Source organism: Columba livia, chromosome 3 (assembly GCF_036013475.1).
Source record: "Columba livia isolate bColLiv1 breed racing homer chromosome 3, bColLiv1.pat.W.v2, whole genome shotgun sequence".
Taxonomy (NCBI): Eukaryota; Metazoa; Chordata; class Aves; order Columbiformes; family Columbidae; genus Columba; species Columba livia.
In genome coordinates, this window is record NC_088604.1 from 77,428,438 (window position 1) to 77,441,590 (window position 13,153).

At 38.5% G+C, this 13,153-nt stretch overlaps 1 protein-coding gene across 1 annotated transcript in view; it reads left to right on the forward strand.

The window, feature by feature from the left end:
• DISC1 (DISC1 scaffold protein) overlaps positions 1 to 13,153 on the forward strand; it is a 204,028-nt gene that overhangs the window by 65,235 nt on the left and 125,640 nt on the right. Inside the window, exon 6 of the mRNA XM_065057750.1 lies at positions 3,812 to 4,047. Within this exon, the coding sequence (XP_064913822.1) occupies positions 3,812 to 4,047 (236 nt within the window). The remainder of the gene's footprint in view (positions 1 to 3,811; positions 4,048 to 13,153) is intronic.

The window sequence follows — 13,153 nt, forward strand, 5'->3', positions numbered from 1 at the left end:
CATTACAGTGAAGCAGAACTGGGAGGCTCGGTGGCTTGTGTTTGTGCTTTTAACTTCCCTCATTATCTTTTTAAGTGTGCTCTTTATGTTCTAATTTGCCATTTTAATATTTCTCTGCTCTTCAGAAGTTTTGATTCAAAGACAAAAAGTTTCCATCCGTTTCTGGTTAGCATTGACTAGAAATACATGATTTCCCAGCTTTTGTTCCTGAAAGATGATTGATGCATTTTATAAGGATGAAGGAATCATCATGGAGCAGTCAGCATTTGCCAACAATAACTGTACAGTGACACGTGATGTCACAATGTGGTAATTTGGCAAATGGAATGTTTTTAAGATGGCTTCTCTCCAATTTGAAATCTGTGAGCCTTTTAAGCAAAATTTAGCTCTTTCTTTTCACTGTCCTTCAAAAATCTCAGTTTACTGTCTAGTACAAGTCTTTGTTCTACCTCCTTTTCAGCCTGGGTGATCACATTTGGCAATATGACACCTTGGAGAGCTAATAGGTCTGGTTTTCTTCTTTTGTGGTCTTGTCTTGAAATCTCATTATTTTTGATACTTTTCTTCCTTTGATGGATCTGATAGTATAATCATCTGTGTGTTTATGTACACAGAAATGTATCTATAAAACTCAGAAAGAAATACAGAAAAGCATCTTAAATGGCCATTGCAAAATCTTAGGTGAAGAAATGTCTTTTATATCCTAGACATTGCCTTTGTATTGTTTAGATTTATTTCATCAACATTTAAGAGGAGACATAGTGTAGTTCAACATTCAGTGTTCAGAAAACTATTTTTGATAATCTAAACATCCAGGCAGTCACCTCAGGATATTCACGTGAAAACTCCTGTACTTAAGACTCCAAGCCAGTTAATGATCTTATATGTGCTCCAGGTGAATCTTTATTTCTATGTAGTTATACTAGAGACAAATTAAACACATCATTGTACAAGCACAAAATTTATGAGCATTTGATCAAAATTATAATGAATTTGAGCTTCTGGAGAAGCCTCACCTCTAACGTTTGGTGGTTTCCAGCATCTCTTAAGGATTGCTCCTGCCCAAAATCTCACATGATCTGAAGTCATTGTTATGACTTATTTTTTCCTCAGCCCTTCACTGACTTTCATTTTCCTTCTACTCTCTCTCCTGTTGGTTCCACATTTGTCTTGAGGGATTTGAAAGCCTGTGACAGTATCTAAAATTTACCTTATTAATGTTTCTACTGCAATCTACGCTTCCTGGAGAACACTAGCCCATAAGTGAAGCTGGAGGTTGACAATCAGTACTTGATTTGCCATTGTGTTAGAAATCTCAGCTTAAACTCCAATCCACAGAATAAGACTCCAGCTTATGTTTAGTGAGCTGAATATCATATGTTGCTCCATGCTAAGACTTTAAGTCCTTTTTATCTGTCCCTGGAGGCTGACCAAGAGCACATTAAAGGCTTCTTAGCATTTCTGGAGAAGAATGCGGGAGAATTCCAGTTTACTGACTAAAATTTCCATTCTCCCAAGAATACGTGTGAGCTATTCCTGAGCAGAACAGCTTTGTCTCTATGAAAGCAGATTGTGTGCTTCTGCTATCTATTTATGTTGTAAAAACATTTCAGTAGTAAAAGTGTGTTTATAAAACCAAATTCTGTTCATCTCCCTTTCTGTTCCCATGTAGGTTCCTTTATTGCAGTGATTGCAATTACTACATTTTCACAGAATATGGAGGTCTTTGTATTAAGTAGGGCCTATTAAGATTTTGGCAGTGTTCCCAAACCAGTAATACAGAGACAGAATTGTCCTTTGTGCGTACTAAAAGCCTAATTTGAGATTGAAAGAAACAAAACTGATGTTTTTGGCCTGCTGACCTTTTCGTCCTTGGCAAATGCCTGTGGGTTGAAACACGGGCCACTGTGTTCTCTTGTCACTAAATCTAAAACCAAAAAAGGAGGAAAATATTTGACGAATGTAGTGCACAGCTCTAATATAAATTGAAAATTCTGAGCCAGTCAACCTTTCAACATGCAAGGACCGTTTCTTTTTTTAAGTGATGCTCAGGGAGCTTGTTGCGGTGCAGCAAACCTGAAAATGTTTGTTAACAAAATGAGCATTAGTGAAGTAAACTTAAATTACATTAAGAACATTAAAAAAATGTTAAGCTTTCAAAGTGAAGCACTCAAAAAGCAAAGAAGCGGTGAAGTCACTTATCTGTGCATAGTATGTATGTTTTATGAGAATCTTTAATTGTATGAGCATGCCATTTTTTTTTTTTCCCCTCGATATCTCTCTCCTACATTGCTGAAGATGGAAAATGCTTGTTCAGCTATTCAGAATACTGTTTTAATCTTAATTACTTGGTATTCGGCCCCAGAACTCTTTTACCATATGCCACTCAAACCCTCTTTTGGATGCAGATTTATTAATTTACGAGTGGGCTCTTTTTACAGCATTAATCAACATGGCATCTGAGTGATTCAAAACCATTTAATTTTATCTCCATAACATCACTTTGGGTGAAGAGATATTCTTATTGCCATTTAACAGATAGAGGGTGAAGCAGTGAATTACTCTAAAAAGCAATATGGTCGTGCCTAATGGTCTAATGTCAGTTTTGTAATGCCTAGTTATTTACATGAAAAAGGTGTGTGTGTGGGGGGGTTAATTATTATTATTTTAAAATAAATTTTTATTTTTAGCTGGACTGAATGTGGTCAGAGCATGGAATTATATGCTATGATTTATGTTGAGAGTCTATAGATAGTACTTGACAGACCTCTGTTGTTGGTTGTATGGAAAATGGTAAACATTCAATATGTGGCTCAAAATGTGCTTTAAACATTGACACTGTAAAAAATGTAGAATCAAATTCTCCAGTATGGCATTCAACTACTTTGATAGCAAGTAGTTCTCCTTTAGGTTTTTTTTTTTGTTTGTTTTGTTTTGTGTTTGTTTTCTTTCTTTTCTCTTTTTTTTAAACTCACTTTTCAAGTTCTGGGACAAATGAGCCAAGGGCAGTATATTAAATAGCTTTATTAACTCTGCAACCTAGACTCCTTCATGAGGTGCTCATTCCTTGGGTGCAAGGTACCTGTTGAGTTTTCAACTAAAAATTAGAAAATGCTTTTGAAAGAAACATCAGTATTTTAAAGCATAGGCTTTGAACCTCTGGCAAGATAAGTGCAACTGAGGTTGAAGCTTTGGTTATTTTAAGTCAAGGGAAGGATTTTGTGCTTTTAATTAAAATTAGATATTAATAATCAAAAGGACTGGCCAGACAGTCAGTGATTTACCACTTGCATCCTGTGCCTGATGTTGGGTTGGAAACCTAGAGGAACCATTGCAGGGACATTAGATGGTTGATCACTTTAGCTGCCAGTCTGTAACAAGAGTGTTTGCTGTCATTGTTGACTGCGGTGTTGTTTTTCTGGTGTGGTGTGGTTTGTGTTTTGTTGTTTTTTTTTGGGGGGGGGGGGGTGGAGGTGGGGTGGGGAGAGGGCAAGGGGGAAGTTTTTAACTTGGGAAATACCCATGTGTTTTAAAGGTAAAAGGCGGCTGAGAGTTGGTGTTGGAAAAAGGAACCTGAAATGTGGTGTTGAAATGGAGGTGGGGAGTTTCCGACTGTGGAAGCACTAGTTTCTAAATACAACAAACCTAAGAATTTTTGTATGTCAGCAAAATAATGTCTTCTCATTTTATGTTGTGCTTAATTGGACAACCTTAATTCATGCCGCTTCCGAGACTTGTACTGCATTTTTCTAGGGGCAGGGGAGTTTATCTAACAGGGTTCAGAGTAAACTCCATTTTCTGTTCTCTGCAGAAAGAAACTGAAGACCTCCGAGCGAGACTAACCATATTAGAAGCAAAAGATCAACAGCTCAGAAGAGAAATTGAAGAGCAAGACAGGCTTATTCAGTCACAAGACTGTGAACTGATGGCTTTACTTGGCTGCATTTCTTTGAGAGAACTACAGGAAATAAGCAAGGCTGTGGATGACACTTTAGCATCCTCTGACCAAATTCCGTTCAGTCTGGATCTTCCAGGGACAATAAAGAGGTATCGAAATTTCAATATGTTGTCAGTGATGTAGAGTCTTGTATTTTCCCAGTGTACTGTTGAACTGACTGTCAGTAGTTTTCTATGTAATTGTGCCAGCTAATTAGCTGGATTCAGACACTTTAAAATTTTCTAAGAACAGATGAAGTTCTAATATTAATATACTTGCTCAGGAAGGAAGACTTTGAAGTTATTTGAAGGTCTTGCACTTAATAGTTCTAATGGTAAAAAGCCACCTAGAGAAACAATGTGTATCCATCAGCTGTTCATACCTATCACCAGTTTCACTTATTTCTTGTTAACTGGTGGATTTTTTTCTCCATTTTGGTAAAACAGTAATTATAACTTATTTCTCACAGCCTGAAAGTGTGTACCAGGCACCATCCAAATAAATATTTGAGATGCTTCTTGCTTCAGTGAACTTGCAATTGTAATGAAGTCCAATGTGATGAGTCAGTGGACTTGAGGTAGCGGATATAGGGATATAGTGTGGAGACTTTTGGGACACCTACAGTTAAATGCACAGCGTATGGTTCCTTTAAATGGAAAAGTAGCTACTCTTGGTAACCTTTTGGAAATAACCGCATCTTTATTTACAAAAGCAATAGAAGTGCTTCAGGGCCTAAACTGTACTGGCAGTCAATGGGACGTTGATGATGGAACTTTGAAAGTGCTACTGCTGCACCAGAACAAAATAAAATTCCTGTTTGTCCTAACTTGCATTTCTTCCAGATAAGCAATAACTGTGTTGCTTGCATTTTTTTCTCCCTTCGGGTTTATTGGATTTAGTCTGGTTATATTAACATTCATGAGAAATTGGTGCTCATGTGTGCTAATTTATACACTTTTTTAAAAGTCAGCAGAACCTTTCATAGAGGACATATTCCTCTCTTTTGAGGTTTGTTTAAAGTTTTAAATAAGGTTATAGAAATTAAGTTTATTTTGTTTTAATGGTATTCTGTGATTCTGTGATCTTACACCTGTGTTTCTGTGATTGAGGAATAAAAGGTCTCAAGCAGTCTGTCTGAGAACTTGTGCTTTGATGTGAGTTTTCTCTTAGTTTAGGATTTGCTTACTAAAGAATATTCAGATTTATTTTTTTTTCTCTCACATTGCTGATGCAACACTTGAGTTGCACTTTTTGGGAATTTTTTTAAAGGTGAGTTAAATTAGTATTGACTCTGGAGGAACTTGCTCCCATTTCTTCACTCATCAGCACCATGAATAACACAGTCAATTGAGGGAATACAGGCATTCATTATTTGAACTGGGTTCAGAACTTTCATGAAGATTTAGAATTAATTTCTTTCCTTTCTGTTCATTTTTACAAGATGCGTTGAATGGAACTTTCCTGTTTTAGTTTTGTTTGTTGATCAAACCTTGTGTCACCAGGGCCCATGATCAAGTGCTTACACTCTCTTTACCATAGCTGCAGTTCCCCTGTTGCAAGTGGGGACAAATAAATGCTGTTTTGGGCTGCACAAGTAAGCACACTTAAGCAGGCATCTGTGACAGTCTTCGGGAACAGTTTAAATCTCCTATGTCAGTTTGTAGTTGTGTGCTCTTGTCAAATTCAAAAACCTTTTCTGACCAGAATTAATGGCAGTGGTGTAGATGCCCACCTATGGCATGGTCATGTGGTGGCGAGAGTCCGTGGTTCAGGAAGTGCAAGCTCTACGTTTAGGTCATCTGCAGCCTGTCTGAATCTGAGCCTACAGTCTCAGAGCAAGCTCTTACCTGCCAAGGATTTCAGTGTCCTGGCAGGGAGTATGCTTCATCACAGTTCTTAAGCTGGGCCTAAATGTATACAGGAATGCAAAAGCAGAAATATGTGAAAAGGCCAGAAGGCTAACAGGCAAGAGATCAGGTGCAGGAAGAGTGACAGTGGAGAGGATTAATAGTTGTAACACTCAGCTGACATGAGAGAGAGACCTGGTGGTCACAGTTGTTGAGGGAGTCGACAAATGTCCATTGATGAAGTGCTAGATTTATTTATTTTTTTTTTTGCCTTCTCTTCCCAACTTAAAAGCAAAGTGGCAGGAATGTCTCACAAGCTGGCTGATGCAGCCTTTCAAAACAGCAAGGTACCACTGCCTATTCAGCAACTTCTCCCCGCAGGAGATGATATCTCTTTCTGAATTAAAAACACCTTGTAGGTGTTCTCTTTACATGATGTGGCTTCTTGGTCTGGTAAATCCCATTCAGAATCTGCTCAAGTTTGTATATCCTGTGCCTGCTGCTTTATTGAAAAATGTACAAGCTGCCTTGGGATCACAGACTGAAATCTCCAGTTCAGCTGTGTGACTCAACCACTTGACTTTATCATCTGCCTCCTTTCTTGCCTTTAGTTCTCAAATCTCTTCCCCCCAAACCACTTGCTGCTTTGGGTGGCTGAAAGCATCCCCAGGGCTGTGCTTGTGTGATGGTCAGCAGGCACATTTCCAGCATGGGTTCCATGCCACTTTATGCTTTGAGGGCAGGCTATATATCCAGAAGGGCTGAGGGGAATAATATCCTTCTACAATGGTTGTGGTTAATTAACAATGCAAATTAAGGTCACTGTTAAACTGAACAGAGTCATGAGTGTCTTCCTTTTCAAGCTGTGCAGTCCATCATACCGTACGTACAGTGATCTTATGTCTGCATCCAGTCATGTTCTCTTCTATCTTTCTGTAAGATGAAAAAGCAGAAAGTAAGACATCTGGTGTGTATATACTTCCCATGTACCTATGGGCATCCCCTTCATTGTCCCACAATTATAGAATAATTTAGGAGGTCATCTTGTCAAAACCCTGCTCAAAGCCCAGCCGCAATTCCCAAGTGCGATCAGCTTGCTCAGGGCCCTATCTGTCTGAGTTTTGCATATCTTCAAGGATGGAGATTTTGAGCCTTGCTAGGCATCCTGCATGTCACCACTCTTGCTGTGAAATGTTTTGTCTCTTATCTAGCCAGAATTTCCCTCATTGCAACTTGCATTGGCTTATCTTAAATCAGTACTTCTTGTGAAAGGCAATTGTACAATGAGGTAACAGCTTAAAATACTTGATGAAGCCAGTTCAGCATATTAGTTTTAAATCCCAAAGTCTAGGGATATTTAATGTGAAAGAGATTTTTCTAGAAATGTACACTTTATTTTATGAGTTATTGCAGAGAAAAAAAAATAAGTCTTCTAAAGGCTGTCTGTGTGAGAAATGAAGTTATTACTCATGCATATACACTAAAGATCAGTGCTTATGTAGAAAGTAATTCATTATTGATGGGCTGTAAATGACAAGCTTCTGGGTATTGGATTGCAAAATACTGGGTATTGGATTGCGAGATACTATGTATTTATTCTAACTGTATTGTGCTAGTCAGTAAAGTACTGCTATAATGTGCTTTTGCGTAATTATTTATTGGGTACATGAATTGCATTCAGCGCTGGAACAACATGGCTGATGTGAAGCATCTCCTAAGACAATCTGTGCTATAATGGATCATATTGAGTGGCTTGCAGCTCACTATAAAATACAAATTATTTTGCTTTTCTTGGTCTAAATGCCATTAAATAGCAACTTATTAAAGCAAACTTCAGGGAACATGAGAGAACATCTTAAATGAAGAATAATTGCTTAGATAGAAGTATGCAGAAGCAAGAGAGCAAGTCAGTGTAACTCTGGGCTGAGCATTGTTTCTAAGCATATTTTTCTTGTCAAACATTGTTATTTTCAGGAAGATTAATAACTCTTTGTTTTGTTTATCTTTGGTATGTGGTGGTCTTTCTGAAAACAAAAAAAAATTGTCAGTAATTATAGAATGTTTTAAATTTGAAGAACTGAGAAATATTGCCCTGGGCCCTTTCTTCAGGGCTGTTGGAAACTGAGGTTAAAGCCATTTGCAAACAGATACGCTAGCTTGTGTTTTGATATTGTATTCTCATGGAGGTTTAGATCACAGAATGTGGTCATTTTGCTCATCCAGACAGGCCTACTTGTTCTTGGTAAACTGAAGCATGTAATCATTATTATAAAACAAGGAAAATACAATGCAGAAGCTCAGTTTGCTTGCATTGAGGTTGCATGGAGATGTGTTTAAAAGGTGACAGCAGCTGGTGTTGTGTGCCCCACGATGTGTCTGTGTTTTAAATAAACATGGCATATTGAAATAGGTCTGAGTGTTTCAGTGTGAACTACTTTCTCTGGAGACTGCAAAAGGTACCAAAATACATAATTTCCTTATCCTCTACTGAAGAGGACACCATTTCAGGAATATGTTTTTAACTAGTGATTCTTCTGATTATAAAATAAGACTGTGTTAATTATTCGACTTACTCTTTTCAGTACCTGTTGTTTCCTTTTTTGTTTATTTTCATTTCACAATGAAAACTGGGGAAGTCTGTTATACTTCTGTTCAGATTCAGTTTCACTCAGCATTTTCTCTTTTGGTTTTATCTCTATCTACATATGCATGTGACTGTACAGCATATCATCCTTAAACTAAATTGCACAGTTCTGTCTGGACTATTGTCTGAGAACTGAATGCTGGTTGAAAGAGATTAAATATCTTTGAATACTCCACCTCTTCTTCCACTCTTCCCATGAAACAATTTTTAATTAGTAAGAATTTGTTCCACAGTGGGTATGGGGGTTCTTCCGAAGACAGGGACATTCTCTATACTTTTATATTAGTTATTATAGTGCTGTCATGGCCAGTGGTGCAAGGAACTGAACTTGAAGCTTTATGCAACCAGTTGACTCTGCTTTAGTGATGCCTGGAGCTCATCTAACAAAGATTAATTCAAAGTGAAATACATATGCTCATGGGGTTGAAAACCTTAGTTGGAATATGCTCAAAGCATTCAGCAACTTCAGTTGAGGCCAAAGCATTTTAAAGAAAATAAAGGTGTTCCTTTTTTTTTTTTTTTTTTTTAGAGAAGTTGGTTTACTTAGGAAAAATTGGAAAAAAATACTTATGCATAGTTTCACATATAAACTTAGGAAAAGTGCCATTCAGAATGGGCTGTCATGTACTGTCATTAGGAGAGACTGATTTGTACATCTTCAGTTGTCCTTCAAATCATATGTCCACATGAAATTTCAAGTCAAATTAGCAGTTAGGAAGCTATGTGAAATTATGTGTGCTATGTGTGCAAATGCAGCCTTATTTATTCACATCAGCCTTTCAACAAAAATCTTAGCTTTAAAGAACTGTATTTAGAAGCAGCAAAACAAATTGCACCCTATTCTTTCAAAAAGATATCTGTTGTTTGCTACGTAACATGCAGTCTATCCAGGAAAGACCTTTTAAAATACATTGTTTAGGGTCTTCTTTGGCTATTTCCATGAAAATATGTACTTATCAAAAATATCCTCTAGAAATAAAAGGATAGCACAAATACAAAGAGCAGATGGGTGAAATGGCTTTATAGCATCAATAAATTTCTACTACAGCGCCCAGGCTGTTGATGTTCCTGACTTTTTGCTGGGCCTGTGTGTGAGAGAGCAGAGAACTGAACTGTACTTTTAATGCCAGATCAGATACTCTGGGAGTCTTTACTTTCTGAGTTTGCTTCTTGGGTATTTGTGTTGTTGGGAGATTTTCTGCTGTCTGCACTTTTTCCTGATCTCACAACCTTAGTAGTACTTAATTACAAATAGAAACTGATGTTGGTAGGTAGGTTAGAGGCAAAATAGTTTAAACTTTTAAAAAGATCTTCCTGAATATTTTCAGGAGAGACTCCTATGCTGTGTTATGAGTTGGATCAGTATTTGCCTTACTGCCTTGACTTAGAGCCCTTTCATGCTGCTCTGTTTGTTGTTGTTGGTGGTTTTTGTTTTAAAAAAAAAAGCTTAATGCAGATTTTTAAAACCGTGTTAGGAAACATGTCTCCATGCTACAAGAGATGAACCAAAATACAATTATGGGGTTAAAATACAGCCAATACTACTGCTGCTACTAGAGCTAGGCATACTAAGGATGATACGCTGCCTTGTTTATTTTTTTTTCAATTGTAGTTCTTTTGTTTAGTGATCCATTGATCCATTTTATTCTGCATGCCACAGCTTCACCAAACTTGCAGGAGTGGGCATGCAGCAGAGGAGCAGAGCCAGAGAGTTTGTTCCTCAGCACCTGGGGAGGGCTCTGCCCTGCAAATTCCCCGGCCCTCCTGCCCTCAGAGTGACTGGCTGCACAGCCAGCTTCCTTCGCCACATGGGGCTTCTTGAGGGAAACTCCAGATTTTGTGTCAAATGTCATAACCCAGCCTGAGCTTTGCTAATAAAATTGTCTCATTTTTCAGCTAATCCCATGGCTAGGTTTGTGTTTTGAGGAGGTCATTGTCTCAGCTTTGTCCAAGAAGTTGGCTGCAAGCTCTTGTGAGAGGCTAAGACAAGTCATAGGTGAAAGGAGAGGTCTGCCTCTTCCTTTGTAATCTGACCGATTAGGAGGCTCAGCTTTCTTTTTGTAGATAGGTAGGTATTTTCCTCTCTATTTTGTCTACCTAGGATTAATTTTGTTCCTTTGTTCTCTCTAGGATTGAAGGGTAGACTCCTTGGGCAAGTGGTTTTGTTTATCTGGGTTTTTTTGGTGTGTTTTTCACTTGTTGGAGCAACTCTAGACGAAACTGTCTACTGAAATCCTGTCGTGCTGTACAATGTGTTTCAGCACACGAACTGAATGTACTTTTTGCAAAGGTGCAAAGGTTATTGGGGAAGAGCTGGCAGAGTTTGAAATTGTGTCAGAGCACTTTTTGATTGAGTTGCCTGTGTCTGAGCTGAGTCCTTTATTCTGTGACTTGGCAGTTCATAGTGACTCTGACCCTATTGGGGCTGGTGGGGACCCCCTGTTGAAGGGGGGAAAAAGAGCTTCTGTGAAGTCTGGCTCTGCACCACAGGCACTGGCTTTCCTTGGGAAGAACAGGAGAGGGTGGAAACACAGCAGGGAAAGGAGAGAGCAAGTCTTCCAACTTGGAGGACAGAGCCACTGCTAGTAACCTGAAATACTTTTGAGCAATCTTGGAGGCAGTTTTTTGTCTTTTCAAGGAGCATTATAGAAGGAAAAAGGCACAGCACAAAGATGAGTACTATCTGCCTGAGTGCCCGCGTGTGCATGGTAATGAGGAATCTGGTTTTCCCAGCTGAGCATCTGGTTCCCACTGCCTGCCTAAACAGCATCCAGTGGGATGTAGCAGCCTATGAAGTCTAGGCCATGTTTGTGCTGATTCCTCTGGGTATACACACAATGAGATTTATTTCTCTTTAGGCGAAAAATGACCAGCTGTCCCAATCATTGCATGATACTGAATTCATTTGTATATAATAAAGAGAAACAACTATCAACGATATCCAGAGACAGACCCTTTTGGGCAGTCTAGTACAATGGCTGTTAGGAGAATAATTGCAGATGCTGTGAGCACGCTTTAGTTTTTGGGCACTCCAGACAGATGTAGCAGAAGAATGGGGATCTCTTAACACATCAGAAAATCTGGGCACAGTGTTTGGATGTGACGAACTGCTACTGCAGAGAGCTGTTTGATTGTGCCTTTTTTTTCAGTCTGATGCTCCTGTTTCAGGTAGCATCTGGAACAACAACTGCCACAACCGCTCTGCAGCAGCAGCTGACGCAAGAGTGGTGGGGAAGTACAGCATCATGCAAAAGGTTGGTTGAAACAGGCAGCCAGTTCGTTTGTCTGAATGGTATGTTATAGGACCAGAAGATTTCTCAATACCTGGCAATGAAAATTCAGCTTGGATTCATTGTTAAAGATGCTAGCAGCATCTTCAAGTTTCTGTTGGAGTGATTTTTATCTGAAAAAAAAAAAAAAACCCAGCTACCGTACTACACAGACTGAGATGCTGCTTCAGTCCTCCTATGGTAAGCATTAAAAAAAAAAAAAAAAATCTTATTAATAATTCTTACAAAAAATTGTGAAATGTCATCTAATGCCCTGATTTTTATGCAAGCCACTCATAACTGGGGCTAGTGTCTGGCAGCACTGCAGGAAATCAGGGTCGTCTCAGTTTAGAGTTCTTGTGTATGTAAGAGCTTCTCGGCAGGATGATGAGCTATTATAGTCCACATAGTCCGGGTATAACTCTTTGAGAGTCAACAAAGACAAGTGCAGTAACCTAGCAATCCATGTGTCAATGGGAAACCTTTTTGGTAAGCTAAAGTCATACAGAGACATTGGGAAAAAGTGTACTTGTAGTTCTGCCTCTTGATAAACACTGAGTGGTGGGGGAGCACGTGTACTGAAGCCATCCTTGACATAAAGCAACAATGAAGAAATACTGCTCTGCAAATGATAGCTAGAAGAAAAGCAAATTGCTGGAGCAAAATAATCTCTCTGGTGTTTCAGAACTAGGTACATAATTTTGGGTTCTTATTCATATTGCTTGGAGAACTCAGTAGATCAAAATATGCAGAAGGTCCAATGCTCCTGTACCTTAAAGTACATCTCTTGATAATTTTTGTCTCAGATTAGACTAATTTTTGAGGTTGGAAGCTTTCCAAGGTGACACTGCATTCTACTTCTAATTCAGGTGACTAGTCCTTGCAACTACTACAAATTTCATTTTCAGGGTGAATTAAACAAAACTTTTCTCTCTTTCTATTAGTGTCAAAGTCCACGCCTCAAGAGCAATGACAGGTTTAGACAGAGAAATTGGATTTTCACCACATCAGTTCAGCAGAAATTTTGTGTTTTTTATCATTGTTTAACCAGCTCTGTTGTCTTACAAAAGTTTTCTGTGGGCTGCATTATCTAGGGAAAAATTAGGGTTTGTCTGGAAAACCTTGACTTATGTTTAGAGGATGATTTTGCTTCCTAACGTGGAGATATGCAACTGTGAAAATACCGTTGTTTAAAATCCCATGCGTCCTTGCACAAAGATGAAAAGGAACTTAGGTGCTTGACTGAAAAATTACTTTCCTGTTACGGTAATACCCAGATATGCAGCTCAACCAAGCTTATGAATAGATCACATAGAATGAAAACCTTGTTATTCAATGTCTTATTTTATTAGGTAGAATCAAACTTTTTGGTGGAGACTTCAAAAAGAAGACAAAAAGTACTGTGTCACCTCAGTGCATTTAGTGCAATCTAGCTCTGAACATTCTTAACTGAGCA